Raw genomic sequence first — 25483 nt, forward strand, 5'->3', positions numbered from 1 at the left:
CAATATCAGCTTCAAAATATTGATTGAATATGACCCTTCCTCTCTGTCCCCACTGCTTTAGTTTAAACTTTCATTTTCACTCACTTGTTTCGTTATAATGGTCTTCTAACTTGCCAGCCTCCCTCCCCCCAGTTCCATGACTTGCACCACTACATCTGCCCCCAATAGAATCCATCCCACACACAGTGACCAGAGCAACCATGCCTCCTTGATTAGAACTCTTCAGTGACTCCTTGCAGCCCAAAGATCAAAACTTCACAGCCTGGCCCCAGCCCTCTATCCTGCCACTCCCCTGCACTCTAGTTGAAGTTCCCTGGTTATCTTGTGCTGTTTCATGTCTCTAGGCTTGTGGTCATACTTTCCTGAAATGTTTTATCCTCACCCTATCATACCCTATTCCCCTTTTTATTTTTTTTACCTAAAGAATGTTATTCATCCTCCAATATTCAGTTCAGTCATCACATCTCCCAGAAAGTGCACATGATTTGTTTAACTTGGGTAACGTGCATTTTGTGACTATCTCTTCACACAAGAGTGTATTGCAGGGGGGATGTAAGTACATATGGCAGGGGCTCAGTCGTTAAGTACTATGGCTGCTAACCAAAAGGCTGGCAGTTCGAATCTACCAGCTGCTCCTTAGAAACCCTGTGGGGCAGTTCTACTCTGTCCTATAGGGTTGCTATGAGTCGGAATCGACTCGACAGCAACAGGTTTGGGGTTTGGTGTTACATACCTTCCACAAATGTGAGAAAAGAAAAGGGAGGATGACATAATAAAGAGGAATAAATGAGAGGGAACAAAAGGAGTCAGTGAAACAGGACAAGAGGAAGGGAAGGAAAGAAGGAACAGAGAAGAAAAGACAGGCAGAGAGAGAGCAAAAGAGAGAGAACAGGATTGTTCACTGCCACTAAAGCCAAAGAAGGAAGGCGTTTCAAGAAGGAATGGGTCTTGATCAAAGACCTATATGTTAAAGCTAGAACTATAAAGATCCTGGAAGAGAACATAGGGACAAAACTAGGGGTCCTAATTTTCAGCAGAAACAGACTTTAAATACAACTAAAAATACACAAACAACAGAAGATAAATTAGATAACTAGGACTTCCTAAAAATTAAATACTTCCATTCATCAAAACATTTTCCAAAAGAATAAAAAAAGAAACTACACACTGGGATCACCACTCATCTGTCATTTTGTTGTACTGTGGAGGCTTGCAAGCTGCTATAATGCTGGAAGCTATGCCACAGGTATTTCAAATACAATCAGAGTCACCCATGGCGGACAGGTTTTGACAGAGCTTCCAAACTAAGACAGATTAGGAAGAAGGACCTGGCAGTCTACTTCTGAAAACCTTATGAATAGCAGCAGAATATTGCCTGATACAGTGTCAGAAGATGAGCCACTCAGGTTGGAAGGCACTCAAAATAACACTTCAGAAGAGCTGCCTCCTCAAAGTAGAGTTGACCTTAATGATATGAATGGAGTCAAGCTTTTCAGAACTTCATTTGCTGATGTGACATGACTCAAAATGAGGAGAAATAGCTACAAACATCCATTAAAAAATTGCAACATGGAATGTGTGATGTATGAATCTGGGAAAATTAGAAGTCATCAAAAATGAAATGGAATGCATAAAGGTTGCTATCCTAGGCATTAGTGAGCTGAAATGGACTGGCATTGGCCATTTTGAATCAGACAATCACATGGTCTACTATGCCAGGAATAGCAAATTGAAGAGGAATAGCATCAGATTCATCGTTCAAAAAGAACATTTCAAGATCTATCCTGAAGTACAACGCTATCAGTGATGGGGTGATATCCATATGCCTACAAGGAAGACCAGTTAATACTACTATTACTCAGTTTTACTCACCAACTACTAATACCAAAGATGAAGACATTGAAGATATTTACTAACTTCTGCAGTCTGAAATTGATCAAACCTGCAATCAAGATGCATTGATAATTACTGGTGATTGGAATACAAAAGATGGAAACAAAGAAGAAGGATTGGTAGCTGGAAAATATGGCCTTAGTGATAGAAATGAGGCAAGAGATTGCAGGATAAAATTTTGCAAAACCAATGACTTATTCATTGCAAATACCTTTTTTCAACAACATAAATGTGACTATACATGTGAACCTCACTGGATGGAATACACACGAATCAAATTGACTACATCTGTGGAAAGAGAAGCTCAATATCATCAGTTAGAATAAGGCCAGGGGCCAAGTGTGGAATAGACTATCAACTGCTCTTATGCAAGTTCAAGTTGAAGCTGAAGAAAATTAAACAAATGCATAAGAGCCAGAGTAGAACCTTGAGCATATCCCACCTAAATTTAGAGACCATCTCAAAAATAGATTTGATGCATTGAACACTAATAACTGAAGACCTGAAGAGTTGTGGAACAATATCAAGGACATCATATATGAAAAAAGCAAAAGGTCATTAAAAAAAGGCAGAAAGAAAAGATCAAAAATGGATGTCAGAAGAGACTCTGAAGCTTGCTCTTGAACAAAGAGCAGTTAAAGCCAATGGAAGAAATGATGACGTAAAAGAGCTGAATAGAAGATTTCAAAGGGCAGCTTCAGAAGACAAAGTAAAGTATTATAATGAAATGTTCAAAAGTCTGGAGTTAGAAAACAAAAAGGGAAGAATATGCTTAGCGTTTCTCAAGCTGAAAGAACTGAAGAAAAATTTCAAGCCTTGAGTTGCAATATTGAAGGCTTCTACGGGCAAAATATTGAATGACGCAGGAAGCATCAAAAGAAGATGGAAAGAATACACAGAGTCATATGCACATGAAAGCTGGACAATAAATAAGGCAAACTAAAGAACTGATGCCTTTGAATTATAGTGTTGGTAAAGAATATTGAATATCCCATGGTGTCATAGGCTGGGTTCTCTATTGTTGTTGTTAGATGCCATTGAGTCAGTTTTAACTCATAGCAACCCTATGTACAACAGAATGAAACACTTCCCAGTCCTGTGCCATCCTCGTGATCATTGTTATGCTTGAGCCCATTGCTGCAACCACTGTGTCTATCCATCTCATTGAAGATCTTCCTCTTTTTCTCTGATCCTCTACCAAGCATGATGTCCTTCTCCAGGGACTGGTCCCTTCTGATACCATGTCCAAAGTATGTGAGATGAAGTCTTGCCTTTCTCACTTCTAAGGAGCATTCTGGTTGTACTTCTTCCAAAAAGATTTGTTCATTCTTTAGGCAGTCCATGGTACATATGACTATGTATGTACATAAAGAGAGTGAGAGATTTACATCAAAGAAATGGCTCACACAGTGTAGAGGCTGGAAATTTCCAAGTCTCTGGGTCAGGCTGGAGGCTTCTCCTGATTTACGTAGCTGCAGGGGCTGACAAACCCAAGATCGGCAGGTCAGGCAATAGGCCTCTGGCTCACAGGCTGTGGAGGCTGACAAATCCCAAAATCAATAGGAAAGTTGGCAGACCACTGGTTCATAGACTGTGGAGGTGGACAAATCCCAAGATCAGCAGGTAAGCTGCCAGCTTAAGTCCCAAGAACCAGAGGTCAGATGAACAGGAGCCAGCTGCTGGATTCAGAACAAGCAAAAGCCCACAAGCCTTGCCAGAAAGTTCGCCTATATTGGATTGTAGGCCACACCCCCAAAGAAACTCCCTTTCAACTGATTGGCTACTCGCAGCAGATTCCATCATGGAAAACAAATCAAACCCATTGCCGTCTAGTCGATTCCAACTCATAGCGACCGTATAGGACAGAGTAGAACTGCCCTATAGGGTTTCCAAGGAGCAGCTGGTGGATTCTAACTGCGGGTCTTTTGATTAGCAGCCACAAATGATCACACACGGACTCCCAGAAGAACAAACAAATCTGTCTTGGAAGAACTACAGCCAGAATGCTCCTTAGAAGTGAGGTTGGGAGACTACATCTTATGTACTTTGGACATGTTATCAGGAAGGACCAGTCCCTAGAGAAGGACATCATGCTTGGTAAAGTGGAGGGTCAACAAAAGAGAAGAAGACCCTCAACAAGATGGATTGACAGTGGCTGCGATGATGAGCAGGAAAGCAATGATTGTGGGGATGACACAGGACTGGGAAGTGTTTTCTTCTATTGTACATAGGGTCACTATGAGTTATAACCGACTTGATGGTACCTAACAACAACAGACTGGGAAACAATCATTGGCAACAACATATCTGACAAGGGTCTAACCTCTAAAGTATATAGAAATCTCCGATAACTCAACAGTACAAGACAGGCAATCCAATCCTAAAATGGGCAAAGGGTGTGAACAGACACTTCACCAAAGAGTACATTAAGTGGCTAACAAACACGTGAAGAGATGCTGATGATCATTAGCCATTACAGAGATGCAAATCAGAACTACAATGACATAACATCTCACCCCTGCAAAATGGCACCAATCAAAAAAGCACAAAATAACAAATGCTACAGGGTTGCTATGAATTGGATTCGACTTGATGGCAATGGGCATACGGTCTATGGGTGAGGCTGTGGGGAGATTGAAACTCTTAAACACACTGCTGGTGGGATTGTAATATGGTACAATCACTATGGATAAGAGTATGGCGCTTCCGCAAAAAGCTAGAATAGAAATACCTTATGATCTAGCTATCCACTCCTAGGTATATATCCTAGAGATGTAAGAGCAGTGAGACAAATAGATATATGCACACCCATGTTCATTGCAACATTATTCACAATAGCAAAAAGATGGGAACACCTAAATACCCATCAACAGATGAATGGATAAACAAATTGTTGAACATACATGCAATGGAATACTATGCAACTGTAAAGAATAATGATGAGTCCTCAAAACATCTCATAATGTGGATGAATCTGGAGAACTTTATGTTAAATGAAATAAGTCAACCACAAAAGGATAAATATGGCATGTTCTCAATTTTATAAAAAGTAAAAAATAGGTATCCACACAGAAAACAACATTCTTTGATGGTTACCAGGGATGGGATGGGGAGGGAAAGGAAATCGCTTGCTAGATAGTAGACACCTGTTACTTCCGATGATGGGAAAGGTAATACACAATGTGGGGGAAATCAGCACAACTTGACAAAGGTAAATGAAGATGTTGAAATGTACACAAGAATAAAGGACAATTATGGTAAATGTTATATACAGTTTTTTGACGACAGTAATAACAACCAAAAAACATGTGTGTGGTTACAGGGGTAGATATGTATGCTATACATGTATAGGAAGGTATGTATGAGTACATACATGTGCATATATAGGTATATTTATAAAAAAATAGGCATAAATAAATGCATGTTTGGGCATGCTACATATATATATTCATATATATAATAAAGCACATAGGGAGTGCAGTTACGGAGACCACCTAAACATTTCCAAACACCTCACAGGATTAGTTTACTGGGTTAAAGGGCTCGGAACCATAGTCTCTTGGGATAACTCAGTCAATTGACATAACATAGTTCATAAAGATAATGTTCTACATCCTAGTTTGATGAGTGGCAACTGGGGTCTTAAAAGCTTGCAATTGGACACCTAAGATACGACTATTGGTTTCTTCCTGTCTGGAACAAAAGAGAATGAAGAAAACCAAAGACTCAAAGAAGAAACTAGTCCACAGGACTTATACCCACATGAACCACAGTCTCTTCTAGCCTGAGACCAGAAAAACTAGATGATGCCCAGCTACTGCTACTGACAGTTCTGATTAAGAACATAAGAGAAGGTCCTAGATAGAACGGGAGAAAAATGTAAAATAAAACCCAAATTCCTAAAAAATAATAATAATAATAAGACCATACTTTCTGAACTGATAGAGACTAGAGAAACCCCCGAGACTATCGCCTAAGATACCTTTAAACTTGGAACTGAAACTACTCCTGGGGGTCTCCTTTCAGCCAAATAATAGAGTGGCTTATAAAATAAGCAATATCAACTGTGAGTAATGTGCTCCCTTAAACAATCAACTATACAAGACCAAACAGTGAATATTTACCCAAAAGCAAAGAGGAGAAGGCAAGGAGAGGCAGGGAAGCTAGATCAATGGAAACAGATCAAACAGAATGGGAAAAATGAGAATGCTGACACATTGCAAAAATTTAACCAATGTCACAGAACACTTTGTAAAAAAAATTGTTAAATGGCAACCTAATTTTCTGTGTAAACTTTCACCTAAAGCACAATAGAATATTCAAAAACAAAAGAAAGAAGGAATGGGTCACCAAAGAAGATGTATGCAAGGCAAACAAAAATATGAAAAGATGTTTAATACCATTAGTCATTAAAACAAACAAACAAAAACCCCAAACCCATTGCTCTCAAGGCAATTCTGACTCATAGCGACCCTATAAGACAGAGTAGAACTGCCCCATAGGGTTTCTGAGGAGCACCTGGTGAATTCAAACTGCGACCTTTCAATTAGCAGCCAAACACTTAACCACTGTTCTACTAGTGCCCTGTTAGTCTTTAGAGAAATGCAAATTAAAACCCCAGTGAGAAACCACTACATACCCATTAAAAAACCTGTTGCCATCGAGTCAATTCTGACTCACAGTGACCCTATAGGACAGAGTAGAACTGCCCCATAGAGTTTCCAAGGAGGGCCTGGTGGATTTGAACTGCCGAGCTTTTGATTAGCAGCTGTAGTTCTTAACCACTACGCCACCAGGGTTTCCACATAAAAGGGCTAAAATGTAAAAGGCTGACAATACTGAGCGTTGATAAGGATATGGAGGATCTAGAACTCTCATACACTGCTGATGAGAATGTAAAATCATACAAACACCTTGGAAAACAGTTGAGCAGTTTCTTAAAAAATTAAACGCACACCTATTATATGATTTAGCCATTCCACTTGTAGGTATTTAACCAAGGGAAAAGAAAGTATATATTCATACAAAGACTTATACACAAATGTTTATAGCAGCTTATTCATAATAGCCAAAACCTGTAAACAACCCTAATGTCTATCAACAGGTGTCTTAGTCATCCAGTTCTGCTATAACAGAAATACCACAAGTGAATGGCTTTAACAAAGAGAAATTTATTTTCTCACAGTCTAGCAGGCTAGAAGTCCAAATTCAAGGCGTCAGCTCCAGGGAAAGGCTTTTCTCTCTGTTGGCTCTGGTAGAAGGTCCTTCTCATCAATCTTCCCCTAGACTAGGAGCTCCACACAGGAACCCCAGGTCCAAAGGACTCACTCTGCTCTTGGTGCTTCTTTCTTGGTAGTATGAGGTCCCCCTGTCTCTCTACTCACTTCTCTCCTTTATATCTCAGAAGAAATTGACTTAAAACGCTATCTAATCTTGTAGATCCTCATCAATATAACTGCCGATAATGCATCTCATTACATCAGAGTGATAGGATTTACAACACATACGGAAATCACATCAGATGACAAAATGGTAGGGAATCATACAATACTGGGAATCATGACCTAGCCAAGTTGACAGATATTTTTGGAGACACAATTCAATCCATGACAGCAGGTAAATGGGTAAACAATTTGTGGTATATCCATACAATGGCATACTGCTCAGTAATAAAAAGAAATATACACAACAACATGGATGAATCTTAAAATAATTATGCTGAGTGAAAGAAGCCAAAGTCCTCCCCCACCCCCCAAAAAGTACATACTGCATGATTTCATTAATATAAAATTTTAGAAAATGCTTTCTAACCTGTAATGACAAAAGGCAAAGCAGTAGTTGAAGAGGGGACAAGGTGGGAGGGATGGGTATGATCATTATTTTTATTATATTGATAGTTTCACAGCAGCATATGTATCTCTAAACTTATCAAATTGTGTACTTTAAATATGTGCTGTTTACTGAATTTCAATTATACCTCAATAAATCTCTTATTTAAAAAAGAAGAAGGAATAGGGAGAGGAATGTTGATAGAGCTGAATGCAGAGGAAAGAGACAGAAGGGTGGGGATTAAAACGAGGCCATTAGATATTGGGAAAATCTCATTGTTACTCTGAGAGAGCAGTTCTGCTGGTGGGATCAGAGTGGAAAGCCAGAGTGCCAGAGTTAAGGAGTGAGAGGATGAAAGCCAAAAAACCAAACCCACTGCCATCAAGTCAATTTCGACTCATTGTGACCCTACAGGACAGAGTAGAAATGCCCAATAGCACTTCCAAGGAGTGGCTGGTGAATTCGAACTGCCAACTTTTTGGCTAGCAGCCTGAACTTTTAAGCACTGTGCTACCAGGGCTCCAAGAGGATGACAGACAGGTAGAAATATTGTGTATTTGCTGCTGTTTAAGAAATTTGGTCTGAATTGAGGAGAAGGTAGCAGGATTAAAGGATGAAAAAGGATAAAGGATAAAAACATGTGAACATATTGGTAGGAAGGGATTGGAAAAGAGGAAGCAATTTAGAATAGAAATGAAAAATAGACAGGGTTGGAATCCTGAGTGTGGGCGAGGGGCTTGGGTAGTCAGGGAATTACCATTTTAATTTAGCATCTTCTATGGGCCAGGAGGAAACCCTGGTGGCGTAGTAGTTAAGTGCTACGGCTGCTAACCAAAAGGTCAGCAGTTTGAATCCACCAGGCACTCCTTGGCAACTGTCCTATAGGGTCTCTATGAGTCAAATTGACTCAGCGGCAGTGGGTTTGGTTTGGTTTTTTGGTTTGTGGTCCAGGAAGTGAGCCAAGTAATGTAAATACATGATGTCATGGAATTCTCTCAACAGTCCGTAAGGTAAGTGACATCATTCCCATTTTCTAGGTAAGGAAACAGGCTCTGAGAGGCTAAGGGGCAGAGCCAAGATCATCAGTTAATAACTGTCATTGCTGGGATCTGAGTGCAGAGCTTGTGCTTTCTTCGCACTCCTCGCTCATGGCCTTGCCATGACCTCCCCAGCCTCCTGAGTGGTATCTACTCCTGTTTTCAGAAGACTGGGATACCGCAAGGGTCTTCAGAAGAAATCAAGTTGGAAACTTTCAACTTTTTACCTGGGATTTTTTTTTTTTTCTTTTATGCCTTACTCTTCTTGCCTCTACTTCAGTAATTCTGATATGGATAAGTCCCTATTTCTTTATTTGAAGAAAAATAGTCTTTCCTTAGAAGCTATAACCTTTTTATTTTAGTTGATAGTTTAGAAAAAAACTGAAAGACTTCCTCCATCGATGCCCTGAAGCTCCATAACCAATAGGATTATTGGAAGATACATGGATTTTCCTTTTTTCTTCACCATCCCTCCTTCCCTTCTCCCTCATTCCTCTCTCCTTCTCTCTTCATCTTTCTTTCTACCCCTCCTCTCCTTCTCTCCCCCTCTCTCCCTCTACCTCTTCCTTCTTTGTCATTACATTGTCATGGTGGCATGTATAGCCCACCTCCATCTGCTTAGCCTGTGCCAGAATGGTCACCTTAAGGTCATTTTCCAGATCTTGCAGGTATGAGTCCATCAACAGTATTTCTTGAGAGGCCACTCCAATTAGCCACTTTGTAGAATGGAGAATTATTCTTAGAGCACTTTAGAAAACTCTATTCTGTATTCTGTAAATAGATGTACTTACTGCCATACCCCTTCATTGTACAAAGTGGTGTCTCCTCATCTTGTTCCTTCCCTTCCTTTCCTCTCTCCCTCCCCTGTACCCAGGAATTTTTGGTATTTGGAGGCTCAGTTGTGGCTGTGAGATAATTTTGGCGCTCTTACTGCAGGTGTTTTTTGGGTTGGGTTACTGCAGGACTTACTAACATAACCAATTTAATTTACTTTGTTTTAAAATATTTTAGGAAATAATTTCAGATCTGAGAAATCATTGTGGGATGAGTTCAACCAGAAGAAGATATTCTAGAACTGTGAATGGCATAGAGAGCTTGCTGTTAGCCACAACTCCAAAAGTCCCAGACACCCTTACACATCCTTCAGAAAGACTCCGGGCTATCAAAAGGTACTGCCCTTAAATTGTTTAAAATAACAAAATTGTCTTCTTCTAAATCAGTTAATTACATAGTATTATGGGATTGAAAGAGACCTAGACTAGAGTGACCAGCACATGTTTAATTTTGAAGACCTTGTATGAACACTGAGAATGCTCAACTCCTGCCAGTATACTCCAGTCTACAAAGGAGAGTCAACAGTTTCTAGTTTCACCTCTTCTCTTTCCTCTCCTCCTCTTTCCTCTTTTTTTTTTTCTCTCTCTCCCCTTCTTTCTTTCTTTTCTCTCAGCATATATTTTAAACTCAAAAATGGTAGAACACAAGGAAGAAGATTTACAGGCCTCTCCAAATCTGTCATATCTGTCTTATATGGAGAAGCCAGAACTTGACCATTGCTTAGGACAATAGGATAGTGCATGTCAGAGATAATAACCTTAGAATCCACACCCTCTAAAGAGTCACATCTACAAATAAAGGATGCTCTATTACATCTTGATCTTTCTTCAGACAGAAAAGGAGAGACAGAGAAAGAGTGACATTTATATTCTGTAGTAATTACGAACACTCTGAATGTTTTACCAAGGCATACCAATGACACTCTAATTTAATTCTGGCAAATTTAGAATAAAAAAATAATAAGAGACAAAGATATTTCACTACTCAACATGCCATTTATCTAAAACATGCCCAGAGTTCAAGTGGCCCAAACCCACACTCCCATCATGTGGCTGGAAGATTTAAAACCAATATGTCTCAATGAGAAAGCCCTTGGGAGTCCATTTCAGTCCAGTAATCCCTAGAATTCAGGCCAGGAAGGCACAAACGAGTCTGGATATGAAGTTTGGGACCAAAGAGGGACTGCTGATGTATGCTTTAGGCACAAGGGGTTCTCCAAGGAGGAGGGTGACTTGTTGGCTTCCCTGGTGATCATCAGACACAGTTGAAGCAGGTGAGAACCATGAAGACAGAGCCACCTGCCCACCTAGTGCAATGCCTAGCACACAGCCCAGGTGTTCCTGTCTTGCAGAAAGCTCTCGGGTTGTCTTCTTGTTGCATATCCACTTGTCCCTGACCTTGGATTCAGATGTCTCTCTTCACTTGTCAGGGCTCCAGAGGCTTTCGTGTCTATTCAGCTAGAAAAGGTGGGGCTACGGGATATGATGCTGAACACCTTCCTCCTGAGGAAACAAACCATGGCTGACGGAACGCAGAACCCTGTGAGTGTGTCATGAGAAGGGCATCCAAAGCTCTAAGCCTCTTTTATATTTGAACAAATAGAAATTCTGGGCTTGGAATTTGTTGCTTTCAGCCTATTTGAATAGGACCATTGAAAAGTGATGTTCAATAAGAAATAGAAAGGAATCAATTCAACCTAATAGCAGTCTAGTTTTTTTTTAATATAATTTTTATTGTGCTTTAAGTGAAAGTTTACAAATCAAGTCAATCTCTCACACAAAAACCCATATACACCTTGCTACACACTTCCAATTACTCTCCCCCTCCACTCTCTCTTTTTGTGTCCCTTTTGCCAGCTTCTAACCCCCTCCACCCTCTCATCTCCCCTCCAGGCAGGAGATGCCAACATAGTCTCAAGTGTCCACCTGATCCAAGAAGCTCACTCCTCACCAGCATCCCTCTCCAACCCATTGTCCAGTCCAATCTATGTCTGAAGAGTTGGCTTCAGGAATAGTTCCTGTCCTGGGCCAACAGAAGTCTGGAGGCCATGACCACCGGGGTCCTTCTAGTCTCAGTCAGACCATTAATTCAGGTCTAATGAGAATTTGGGGTCTGTATCCCACTGCTCTCCTGCTCCCTCAGGGGTTCTCTGTTGTGTTCCCTGGCAGTCTAGTTTTTTAAATGCGTGTATTTTTCCAAGACTCCGTTTTGTTTTGTTTTGTTACTTTCGAAACCAACGAGTTTTAGCATTTGCACTGGGCTTGAGACCACTCCTGAGTAATATGAGGTGAGGAAGGGCTCTTATCATCTAGTTGCCTGTTATCTTGATTCTTTAGGCATTACAGCCATGTTTCTATTTAAGGGTTTTATATTAGTCTAAACTGTTGAAAAATACTATAAATCTCAAACTGTGAATCAGGTGAATTTTGTAAATATCATTTCATTTTCCATTGCTCTTTTGATGAGGAAATCATTAAGCTAGTGCATAGTTATGTGGGAGAAAAATGACAAAGGTTTCAACCCCCAGGCTTTGTGACTGGAAAGACATGTCTTCCATGATATAGAATTTACCTAATCCAGCCCTACAAATGGGATATGACAAAGACTAGATTTTCCAGATTACTACTAAACAATGCCAGAGGCAAAGGAACCCATCTAATGAACAATTCTCAAAAAATATTGACCAAGTGACAATTGCAATGGCTCATTAACTGCCCTTCAGGTCTATCCAAGCTCTACTGATAAGAAAGAGCTCAGTTTTGTCAGACTCTGGGATTTACTTTACTTACAAACTAATAAATTAGCCTGTCATTCTTTCATTGGTGCTAGCAGAACACAGGAGACTCCTGGGTCAGAGTCAAAGGACTTTATTATTCACAGCAGAGCAGGCAATGTGAGCTTTATATTTGTGTCAGCTCTCTTTGCCTTTCAAGTCCCATGAGAGCAAAGTGAATTTACCCATATGCACACAGAGGGTTTGTGTCACAGTTGAGAAACAATGAGCTTGGGATAGCCACCTCTTTATTAGCAAGCCTGCTCTTTTTCCCAGAGGGAGGCATTTTCTCATCCCTCAAGGTTGCTCACTGTGAACATCCCTGAGAAATGGCCCAGGTAAAGAGTGATCAAGGCCTTGCTTTCTTGGCATACTCAGCAGAATGTGTAGGAGGGAAAGAGACTCATGGAAGACTGTGTTCCAACAAGTATACCTTCAGAAAGAATCTCTCAACTGTGTGGCCTTTCCCTCCTTTAAGTCTGCTCACATATACTCGGATAGGTAATTCTTAGAGCTGATTGTCTAATGTAAGAATTATCGTTCTCTTTTATCACAGGATGAAATTGGGAAAGTCAAGAGAGATGTTATAGTTGAATATTGTCAGAAGTAAGTATAGTATATGTGAACAATGCATGTTGATTTCTCTGACTCTGAATTCAATAAACAGAAGTATTATGTGTAGAAATCCAATGACGAGGGTAGTTCGTGTTTAAATAAACCATCACTTGCTGTTGTGTTACCAAACCCTAGAAGGTGGGCCCTTTTCTGGTGCACTCAGACTTGCCAGTAATCTGGACACTGGTCTTTGAGAAAGAGAAAGTAACTTTATTTTAATGCACAGAGCAAGGAGCCAGGAGGAAGTTCCTCAAATCCGACTCCCCGAGCTACGGGGAAACAGGGTTTATATGTGATTTGGGCAGCAAGATGATGGCCATGCAGATATACTGGGGAGGGAAAGTTCTAGAAGGTGGCCAGGAAATATGAGTTGACACATTCTTCTTGGACCTCTCGCTTTAGAATAGGGTCTGGGTGACGATTTTTCTTCTGTTGCGTTCCACCTGTTGCGGCGTCCTCTGTTGAGGTCAATTAGTGGTCACGGCTGGCCCTTCTGCACGTGAGGTGGGCCAGATCTGGCTTGGGCTAGTTTAAGGACTAATGGAAATTTACTGGCATTCATAGGCTCAGGTTACAGTTGAGTCGACTCTGACTTATGGGGACCCCGTGGGTGTCAGAGTAGAACTGTGCTCCATAGGGTTTGAAATGCCGATTTTTTTGGAGTAGATCACCAAGCCTTTCTTCCGAGGTGCCTCTGGGTAGACCCAAACCTCCAACTTTCAACTAGGAGCTGAGCACATTAGCCATTTACACCACCAGGGACTCCAAATAAACCACAGTCCTGTTGAATAAAACCAAATTAAACTTCTCTTTGAAGAGGTCCATGCCTCTGCATTTAGGCAATAGCAACCTAACCCAGATGGAAATTTATTCTCTTAAAAGTCCTCCAGGGAAATAAATCCTGGAAGTTTGATGAGCTGTGGAACAACTCGGGTTCCCCTTCAGGAGACACCACCTTTTCTCTTGACTTTTTAGGTTTAACCACCACATGTCTCACTATGCTCTTCGGGGTCAGATCATGGCATACTGCAACAGCCTGAGAGCCCTGCTGGAAGATTTCCCTACCATCAGGAATACCTTTTTCATGGTGGGGCAACCACATGAAAAGAAGGGGCTAAGGAATGCCAAGGAAGGCCTCAAGGCTGACCTCAGGTGAGTAATTTCCTTTAGAGCTTGTTACTCCCCATACCTCCTCCCCACCTCCTCCCCTGGGAGAGGAGTACTGTGTTGGATTTGGTATGGAGATGCTTGCTTCCTTTAACGCACTTGGGCTTTGATCATTTAGTCCAAAAAGGCAAAAGAAAGATTTAACACACAGAAATAAGAGTATCTTTGTGTCTGAACCCAGGAGTTCTTTGCATGGGGGCTGTTTGACTGCTTTTTCAATCTATGCAGTTTTGTTTTCCCCTGGAGATCCCAGAGGTTTTCGTCAATCACACCCTTTTACACAAACCAACATCTAAAATAAACAAACAAATAAGTAAACTTGATCTTGATCTATCTTGGCTTCAAATATTCTATTCAATGGAGTAGAGAAAATATTCAGATGAAAACAAATGATAAGCCAGTGCCTTGGAGAAATCAGTGTCTTTCTATATTTTTCTGATGTGGGGGGGGCGGATGATGTAGAGTGACATTAAGTGATAGAACAGAGCTGCTTCCAGACAATTTTCCAAATGGTCCTAGCTCAGCCTACCTGGAGTTCACCTACTGAAATGGAGGAGTTAACAGACTTTAGCAGTTAAGGGCCAAGTTTCCTTTAAAAAAAAATAGGGTGTGGGGTTTTATACAGTTGTGCGGTCTCCAAGAGGGAGCACAAATAATCTGTAGGATGAATTTTCTAACTTACTCTGTCCTCAACAACATGGAACTTAGTTCCGATAAAGGAATACTCAATAAATATGATCATAGAATGAATGGACAAAAGAATTGAAATACCATTTGTGTCAGAACACATTTTACTCACTCTCTCATTCCCCCACTCATTCACTCATGCATGATGCATGCATTAGTCAACCATCATGTATTCAGTACTTAATACCAGGGAGGTTGCCAAGAGCTAGAGTTACAAGGACGAATAAATTATTGTCTCTGGCAGTAAAGTCAGTCCAGTTGGGAGAAAGATCTATAAACAAACAAGTGGCTTCAAAGACAACATGTTAGAGGGATGTGGAAAGTTCCGTGAGGGCACAAAAAGACAGCCTGCTCAGCATTACTCTGGGGCCTTGGGGAGGAATTCAAAAAGGAGGTGAGAGTGAAGTTTTCCTGGAGTTCACCAAGAAAATAAGGATGATAGAATGGGCTGGAGGATGAAAGAAGCTGACATTCTTAAGCCCTTGACTGACTGATAGCTGTCTATCAAAATAGGAGGCAGTCCTACCTTGGTACTTATAAAGTGCCCAGTGTGTAGGGGTCTGGAGACCAGAGTTTCAGGGGACATCTAGGTCAATTGGCATAACAAAGTCTGTTAGGAAACTGTTCTGCATCCCACTGTGGTGAATGGCGTCTGGGGTCTTAAAAGCTAGCAAGCACCATCTAAGATGCATCAGTTGATCTCAACCCAGCTGGAGCAAAGGAGAATGAAGACCACCAAAGATAAGAGGAAAATAAGAGCCCAGGAGACAGAAAGGGCCACATAAACCACAGACTCCATTAGCCTGAGAGTTGAAGAACTAGATGGTTCCTGGTTGCCATCAATGACTGCCCTAACAGGGAACACAACAGAGAATCTCTGATGGAGCAGGAGAAAAGTGGAATGCAGAACTCAAATTCTAGTAAAAAGACCAGACTAAATGGTCTGACCGAAGGGATTGAAGGGACCCGAAAAGACATGGCCTCTGGACTCTGCTGGCCCAAAACTAAGACCATTCCCAAAGCTGACTCTACAGACAGATATTAGACTGAACCCATTAGACATAAAATGATACTGGTGAGGAGTGTGCTTTTTAGCTCAAGTAGACACATGAGACTATGTGGGTAGCCCCTGTTTGGAGGTGAGATGAGAAGGCAGAGGGGGAGAGGACCTGGTTGAATGGACACGAGAAATACAGGGTGGAGAGGAGGAGTGTGCTGTCACATTATAGGGAGAACAATTATGGTCACATAACAATGTGTGTATAAGTTTTTGTGTGAGAAACTGACTTGAATTGTAAACTGTCACTTAAAGCACAATTTAAAAAAGAGAAGAAATAATAATAATAAATAAAAATAAAGTAAGCTGCTCTTCTAAAAATAAAGTGCCCAGGTTTTGGATACCAGTGTTGTGTCGGGAGCTCAGCCAGCGCCTTCACTTTGGGAAGACGTCAGGATATAACTAATGGAAGAATGGAAGGGGGGAGGTGGGCAAAGATACCTCAGTAGACTATTTTGCTGAAGGGTTTGACTGAACATCTGCTGCATGGTGAGACTGAAGTACACCTTTGTCTCGTGTTAAACATCACAGGATAATCCTCCAAGACTTCTCAGCACTATTATCTGGAGGCTTTTTGTCACTCACCAACTCAGTAGCCAAGTCAACCATTTATAAATTCGATCTTCATTTGGGATCAAACTTTAAAAATAGTTTCCAGAAGTCTAACCAGGAGTCCGCTACATTTGGCTTTAAGAGAAAATGTATTGAGGAAGTCTATTTTTGTTTCTAATCTGTTTCATTTGCAGCAACCAAATAAAGAGTCAGAATGTGGAGAGGAGAAAAATTTAACTTGCAGTATCGCTCTATTCCTTTTTTTTTCTTTTGGTTTCTTGCAGGTGATTGTGTGTTTCCTAAAGATTAAGGGACATAGTCATTTAGGGTAGAGAGCCTAGAGCCCTAAACCATCTGGTCCATAATGTCTGATAATTTCAAGGTAGCATCTTGGCCAGGAAAGTGTGAGCAAAATAAGTGCCTACCCAGAGCCCAAGTAACATAGCCGGGAGACAGATAAGCTACAACTAATACAGATTCAGGGTTTCTTCATGACACGCACCTCCTGCTTCCTAAACTCTTGAGATTTAAACATGTCCCTTTTGATATGCTCACATAAAAGGAAGTCTATAGACAGGAGGGGGAAGTGGTGATTCAGTGGTAGAAATCTCACCTCCCACGTCGGAGACACAGGTTCACTTTCCACAGATGCACCTCATGCACAGCTACCAGCTGCCTGTCAGTGGAGGCTTGCATGTTGCTATGATGCTGAACAGGTTCCAGTGGAGCTTCCAGACTAAGGTGGACTAGGAAGAAAGGCCTGCCAATCTACTTTCAAAATCAGCCAATGAAAACCTTCCAGATCACAATGGGCCAATCTGCAACTGATTAGGGGGATGACACAGGACTGGGCAGCATTTTGTTCTGTCGTGCATGGGGTTGCCATGATTTGCGAGGCAACTTAACAGCAGCTAACAATATCAATAACACAGAAAGGAACTTCTGTCTCATGTGGAAGTTTGGAAATGTGTATAAGATTCTGCTTCCCAAGTCTGTGGTTCCATGTACAGACTTCACGGAAATCCAGCATCAGCTACAGAAGTATAGTGGAGAAAACCATGGCCTGACAGAATATCTGGGCTTTACCCAGCTCAGTCGTAAGTTGTCACGAAGTCTTGGGCAAGTCACTTGACCTCGATCTTTGGTCCTCAATCTCTTCATCTAATGAGTGAGAAAATTGAAGCAGTGCTCTGAAGTTAAACATGTTATGATTCGTAGTGCTAAGATGTCTAGAACATGATTCCAAACAATGGGACTGCTCAGTAAAAACGTCCCGGAAAGGGGCCATTTTTAAGAGTGCTCATGAAATGATAAATGGGAATCTCAGGCCAAGGTTAACTACAGATAAAGGGACAGAATTGAAGAATGAAGGTCATGGGTGACAGAGATCCTCATCTCATTCATGAAGTAAGGAATTGAGTGAGATCACAGAGAAGAAATGGATTTTATTTTAAATTCCAATTCCGACAGTTTATTAGTGGCCATGTTGAGTATTCTGAGACATCAAGCTTGTGAGAGTGTTATGATTGATTGGCAGCATCTGCCATGGGCAAGGGAAGGGAGAAGGGTGGCCTGTCTTTGTCTGGAAGTCTGATGAAACCTGCGTATTGTTGGTGACCCTGCTGGTATTTGAAATACCAGTAGTACAGCTTCCAGCATCACAGCAACATGAAAGCCACCACAGTATGACAAACTGATAGATGCGTGGTGGACTTAATCCTTAAAAAGCTGTAATACACCAGGTTTAGCTTTAGCAGAGACCCTCCCCCGCCTCCCCCCACAACTGGAGTTTCTGTGGAAGAGGAGCCAAGGAAAGCTATCCTCCCAAGTAGGAGGTCCCCTGATGTTCCTATTCCCTTCATGGCTACAGAGGAGACTGGGAGTCTGGAGACTAGGGCTATACTTGGCCACACTCCCAGGAACAATTGCAATGGCTGTTGAAGGAGCAAAGAAGGGAGAGAGAAAAATGACACTAACATTAATTGTGCCAGCCAGAGCCACCATTATCCCATATCACTAATTTATACAAATTAGAAGAAGGCATGCCTTCCTCTGGGCAAATGCAGCTCCCACACCAGGATGCAGAGCTTGGAAAGTCAAGTACAGGCTAGATTTGGGCCACTGCTGCCTGCCTCAGGGCACAGCCTGAACAATACATGGCAGCCTTGGTGACAAGTGCTGTACAACAATGAATTAGACATGGTCCTTGCCTGAAGGGCAACAGACGTGTAAGTATACATGTAATTACAATACAGCATGCTAAAATAAAAGTATAATGAAAACTCCCACCAGGAAATGCTCAGTATTATCCAAAGGATAATACTGGGAGTGGGTAGCAAGGAAGGCTGCAGGGAAGAGGGGACACTTAATATGGGTCTTGAAGGATGACTAGTGTTCTAGGTGCACAAGGAAGAGAAATTCATTTCAAGCTGGGCGACCACGTGTGCAAAGGCACAGAGATGTGAGATTGCATGTGGACTTCTGTGAGACTCATACACAGGGCAAGTAAGGAAATAGGATGTCCAGGGGGTGGGGCAAGATCCAGAAATCTGGTATTTGTCCTTCAGGTCATGAGAGAAGAGGGCAAGATGATTCTCAGAGAAGCTACTGAAATTGAGAGATGTTTAGGAAGTGAAATCGGCTCGGGCAGGTGCTGAGGGAGAAAGTGAAAACTAGAATGGCATCCAGGGTTTCTGGCTTGGGTTGATAAAACAGGGCAGTGCCATTAGAAGGAAAAGATGTCAGGGGAGATAATGAGTCTTGGCTCAGAGCCTCCGCTATGGAATTTTTCCATTAGCTCCCAACAAGTCTCAGGTGATTTTTATTCCATGTTTCTTCTGCACTTTCACGCCCTTCTATGACACCATGCTTCTAGCATAGTATCATGTTAGCACGTCTAGCTCCCTCTGGAATGTAAGATTCTTGAGACAGCAGAGACTATCTTCATTGTATCTCCTGGGTGCCCACCTCTGCCTTTGACCCTGGTTGAAAGGGCAGGTGGGTGTGTGTGTCTTTGTGGGTGGGTCTTCGGGAAGTAGATGGAATTCCAGCCAGTTGGCCTTTAATTCAGTTATGAAATAGAGACCATGTCATCATCTGCTGGCAGGAATTTGGTATAGGTCTGTGTGTGTGTGTGTGTGTGCGCGCGCGCATGCGCGTGCTTTGGGTGAAGGTTTACAGAGCACATTAACTTCTCATTAAACACTTAATACACATATTGTTTTGTGACATTGGTTGCCAACCCTGTGATGGGTCAACACGCTCGCCTCCTCGACCACGGGTTCCCCATTTCCATTCATCCAGCTTTCATGTCCCCTCCTGCCTTCTCATCCTTGCCCCTGGGCTGGTGTGCCCATTTAGTCTCATATATATGGTTGAGCTATGTGTATTACTGTTTTCTTTAAGGGCCTGTCTAATGTTTGGCTCAAGGGTGAACCTCAGGAGTGACTTCAGTACTGAGCTATAAGGCTGTCTGAGGGCCATACTCTTCAGACTAGTAAGTCTGGTCTTTTTTTGTGAGTTTGAATTTTGTTCTACATTTTTCTCCAGCTCCATCCAGGACCCTACATTATGATCCCTGTCAGAGAAGTCAGTGGTGGTAGTCAGGCACCATCTAGTTGTGCTGGACTCAGTCTGGTGGAGGCTGCAGTAGTTGTGGTCCATTAGTCCTTTGGACTAATCTTTCCCTTGTGTCTTTGGTTTTCTTCATTCTCCCTTGCTCCAGATGGGGTGGGAGCAGTAGACATACCTTAGATGGACACTCACAAGCTTTTAAGACCCCAGATGCTACTCACCAAAGTAGGATGTAGAATATTTTCCATATTAACTCTGCCAATTGAGCTAGATATCCCCAAAGACCATGGTCCTCGGCCCTCAGCCCAGTAACTGGATCCCTATGGGAGTTTGGATGTGTCTAAGAAGCTTCTATGACTTTGCCTTGGTTCAGGTTGTGCTGGCTTCCCCAGTATTGTATACTGTCTTACCCTTCACCAAAGTTACCACTTATCTATTGCCTAGTTAGTGTTTTTCCCTCTCCGCCTCTCCCCTCCCTCGTAACCATCAAAGATTGTTTCTTTCTTGGTATAAAGCTTAAAGAAAGTTTGGAATTACTGAAAAGGGAAATGGGCATGAGAGCTAACCAAAGGAAATAAAAAGAATTGTCCCAGGGTGACACAGTCAGCTCAGGCTGGGAACCATTTATGTATTGCTGCATCAATATAATTAGTGATGTGATTTCCTCCTGTGCCTTAGCAACATGCAACTAGGAACAGAAAGTTGAACTGTTAGAAGAATCCAGGATTGGGGGTTTGCTAGGTGGGTTGTGAGTACAGAGAAACAGAGAATTAAAGGTGCTAGTGAGAGAATAATTCACATGCTTGATCTGGTCCAATCTGGGCTGAGAAGGAAGGGAGGTCAGAAACTAGAAGGGGAGACCAGAGGTCTGGGTAATGTCAATGTGTATATCTTGTGAGGATGAAGGAGATTTAGTGGATGTGAAGGGGTGAGAAAACTGGAAGGATAAAAGGGGGGTTGGGAAAGTGGAATATTTGAGTTGACAGCATTGGAGGTGATATGGTTCTAGATGATGATAAGGTCTGGGGTGTGGCCAGGAGTAGGTGGCTGAAAGGAACGGAGGTGCAGGGGAACGATGTGAAGGAGATGAAGGACTGTCAGACCAGGTAGTTGATGAGCCTGCTATAGGGTGGGGGTGGGGAGCAATCACCCTTGGAAGGCTGGGAACCAGGCTGAGCTCTGGGTACTGCGCTCCCTGCGCTGAGCACCTCCTGCTGTCATCTTTGCCCGTGCTGGGCAGATGGCTGCTGGCTGCAGGCAGGGGTGGAAGTGGCAGGAAACAAGCAGATGAGACAGCACTTGGTAGAGGGCCTATACCTCCAGGGACACATGTGCTTCTTAGAGGCGAGGACTCAGGCCAGCCCTGTGCAGGGCACAGCTGCCAGTCCTCAAGCTGTGGCCTGCATGCCCGTGTGTGCAGACACAGAGCTCGTGTTTCTGCCTTTTTGATAGTCAATGTTTCTTTTTTTTATGTTTATTTTTTTTATTAACTTTTATTGAGCTTCAAGTGAACGTTTACAAATCCAATCAGTCACATATAAGTTTACATACATCTTACTCCGTACTCCCACTTGCTCTCCCCCTAATGAGTCAGCCCTTTCAGTCTCTCCTTTCGTGACAATTTTGCCAGCTTCCCTCTCTCTCTATCCTCCCATCCCCCCTCCAGACAAGAGATGCCAACACAATCTCAAGTGTCCACCTGTTATAATTAGCTCACTCTTCATCAGCATCTCTCTCCCACCCACTGACCAGTCCCTTTCATGTCTGATGAGTTGTCTTCGGGGATGGTTCCTGTCCTGTGCCAACAGAAGGTCTGGGGACCATGGCCGCTGAGATTCCTCTAGTCTCAGTCAGACCATTAAGTATGGTCTTTTTATGAGAATTTGGGGTCTGCATCCCACTGATCTCCTGCTCCCTCAGGAGTTCTCTGTTGTGCTCCCTGTCAGGGCAGTCATCTATTTCAATGTTTCTTTTGAACACGGTCAAATACTGTGAACTGAACAGTGGCTGGGCCAAGCTGCTTTGATCTGCACCAGGGCGGGAATAGTTTGACTTTGTGGTTGCTAAAGTAAAGGAAATTCTCCAAGCTAAAACCACACTTTGTCCTTGAGCTGAGAATTAACTGATTAAAAGCTTGAGACTTGAAATGTAGGTTTAAGGCCAACAAGTCACTTCAAGTAGGGTTTTAATGAGGGGAAAAGTCTCATATTCAGAAAGTTTGACACTGGAAGTATTCAGCCTTCTGTTAGAATGAGTAAAATTTTGCTTTAATAAGCGGGAAGAGTTGTTTGAGTCTCTCCCAGAGACCCAGGAATAATTTTATTCCTCATAGGCAATCATTGCGACAGTCAAAAAATGCTCCCACAGTTTCTAAAGCTCCCCCTGGAAGGTGAGGCCCTCCCACAGAGAGCCATGGTGTAGAAAATGGAAGGGGGAATGGAAACCAGGTACAGATGTGAGAGATGTTTAGTAACGGAGTCAGCAGGACGAGGAGTAAAGAAGGGAGGGTCTAAAAATGACTCCCTGCTTTTTGGCTTTGGAGGCTGGGTGGGTTGCAGTTCCTTCAACATAGGGGGAAGAACAGGATTGGGGTGGAAGGGGATGATGAGTTCAGTTCTTGCCTTTCTTGACTGAGGTGGTTTGAGGCACCTCCAGCCATGATGAGGCAACTTGGAACTCTGGAGTTGTGGGGCACCAGGGCTGCAAATGTGAGTCAGGAGTCACTAGGTGTATGGATGGTAGCTGCAGCCAGAAGAGCAGACGCCATGGTCCATGGCCAGGTCAAGACTAAGAAAAGGAGAGGGTTGAATGGGACTCCTGGGATGGGATTCAAAAGGGGGACACATCCATTGCATACCTCCTTCTGATGTCTGTCTGTCTGTCTGTCTGTCTGTCTGTCTGTCAGGCCTGCCTGCCTGTTCCAGCATAACCAAGACAGGCCTGAAGTTCACTAGTCTCTGACCTTCCCTCATAACCCTCAAGTCTAGGATATCCCCTTATTAGCACCTTTAGGTCCCCACTTCTTAAAAAGTTACTCTGCATGTTCGTACGTGCCTTTCTATTGTGCCACATGCATCCTCAGCACCCATTGAGCCCCAGCAGATGCCAGACACCCACACTTCAGCATAATAACAAACTTTGCATGTCATTGTTAGCCACCATCGAGTCGCCTCTGACTCGTGGCAACCTTATGTGTGTCAGAGTAGAACAGTGCTCCACGGGGTCTTCAATGACTTATTTTATAGAAGTAGTTTGCCAAGCCTTTCTTTCAAGGCACCTCTAGGTGGACTCAAACTTCCAACCTTTCTGTTAGCAGCTGAGTGTGCTAATCGTCTGTACCACCCAATGACTAAACTTTGTATAAACCAAAAACCAAACCCACTGCTGTCGAGTTGATTCTGACTCATAGAGACCCTATAGGACAGAGTAGAACTGCCCCATAGGGTTTCCAAGGAGTGGCTGGTAGATTTGAACTGCTGACCTTTTGCCACCAGGGCTCCAAACTTTGTATATAAAAAAAATAGCACCTTACAATTTATAAAATACTTTTCACATGCTTGATACTCTTTTTAAAAATTATTCCCCACACCAACTCTGTGAGTTAGGAATCATTATCCCCATTTTGTGGATTAAAAAAAAAACTCAAGACAATTCGTCTAAGGCCACACAGCTGTGGATGGTGAATATTGGACTCAAAATTGGGTCCTATGATGTGAAATTCCACCGTGCTAACTGTACATGTCACCGTTTTCACATCAGGTGAGCCCAGTTGATTAGTTCTCTTGAGGAAAGCTGCAAGATGGACTTGACAACACTGAATCATTGGAATGTGAAACGGCCCACTCCCACCCCCTATTAGAATGGGGCCACCTCAATCCTGAGATGATATAGAAACCAGCTGAGGATGCCAACTCCCTCCAGTGGGTGTGGTAGAAAGATCATGGGTTTCCATTTTATGAAGGTCAAAATCAGGCAAAACCAATATATCTCTTCATGATGCATCCATTTGTGGTAAAATTACAAAGAAAAGCAAGGCATTGATTAATGTAAACTTCAGGACAGTGGTTCTAACCTTCCACCACCAGGGAGGGACACATCGGTCTTCAAAGGTATTGGCAACGTTTTATTTCTCAGGGCAGGCTGTGGGCACCTGGGCTTGTGTTAATCTTTAAACTGTACATATATGGAATATATGTATATAAACCCACAACAAAGAGACAACTGCTGCCTAAGAAATGATCAGGTAACTTCCAGACTAAGATGGACTAGGAAGAAAGGCCTGGCAATCTACTTCTGAAAAATTAACCAATGAAACCCTATAGATCACAACAGTCTGATCCACACCTGATCATGGGTTTGGCACCGGACCAGGCAGCGTTGTGATAGCATCCCCGTGAACTGGGAGCTGACTTCACGACCTAGAACAACGATAAAAACTACCTCTCTCTTCTTGGTTACACTTTTCACATCAGAGATAAATAATGTTAACCATTTCTTGTATATGATTCAGAAAATTTATATACAAAAATATAAATGTTGTCTCAACTTGTTTTAAGCACAGAAAGAAAGAAATTTTAATGTATTTGTAGGAGGAGGGCAGAAAGGAGAAAGAAAAAAAAGGCAAGAGGCTGGGGGACTGCACAAGAGGCCAGATCCCCCGAGAAACATGGTGAGGAAGGAAGAAAAATAGAGCCTGGTCTCTGGAATGGAACAGATAGATCTGCATTTAAATCCCAACTTAGTCTCTTAGGAGCTGGGTAGGCAAGACCTAGGTAACCTCTCTACCTCAATTTCCACATTTGTGAAACAGGAACAAAAATATGTACATCCTTAGGTTGTTAACATCCATGGAAGCAGCAGTCAAAGCAAACCTGCTGCAAACCTGTTAAACCCTTTAAAACCACACCCGCTGCCGTCGAGTCTATTCCAACTCACAGCGGCCCTATAGGACAGAGTTGAACTGCCCTGTAGGGTATCCAAGGAGCAGCTGGTGAACTCAAACTGCTGACTTTTGGTTAGCAGCTGGGCTCCTAAACAACACCCGTGGAAGCAGCAGCAGCAGTGAAGGCAAATCTGCTGCAAAAGACCTCTTTAAACTCTTAAAAAGCAAAAATATCACTTTGAAGACTAAGGTGCCCCTGACCCAGGCCATGGTATTTTCAATCACCTCATATGAAAGCTAGACAGTGAATAAGGAAGACTGAAGAAGAATTGATGCCTTTGAATTATGGTGTTGGTGAAAAATATTAAATATACCATGGGTTGCCAGAAGGACAAACAAATCTGTCTTGGAAGAAGTACAGCCAGAATGCTCCTTGGAAGCAGAGGTGGCGCAAGATTCATCTCACGTATTTTGGCCATGCTATCGGGGGGGACCAGACCCTGAAAAAGGACATCATGCTGGGTAAAGTAGAGGGGCAGTGAAAGAGAGGAAGACCCTCGCTGAGATGGATTGACACAGTGGCT

General features: G+C 42.5%; 1 protein-coding gene across 1 annotated transcript in view; it reads left to right on the forward strand.

Moving 5' to 3' along the window:
- The first annotated feature begins 11074 nt into the window (after nt 1-11074).
- Nucleotides 11075-25483, forward strand: part of LOC104845755 (coiled-coil domain-containing protein 162-like) — a 37266-nt gene continuing 22857 nt past the window's right edge. The window contains exon 1 of the mRNA XM_064294761.1: nt 11075-11134. Within this exon, the coding sequence (XP_064150831.1) occupies nt 11075-11134 (60 nt within the window). The remainder of the gene's footprint in view (nt 11135-25483) is intronic.

Source organism: Loxodonta africana, chromosome 1, assembly GCF_030014295.1.
Source record: "Loxodonta africana isolate mLoxAfr1 chromosome 1, mLoxAfr1.hap2, whole genome shotgun sequence".
Taxonomy (NCBI): Eukaryota; Metazoa; Chordata; class Mammalia; order Proboscidea; family Elephantidae; genus Loxodonta; species Loxodonta africana.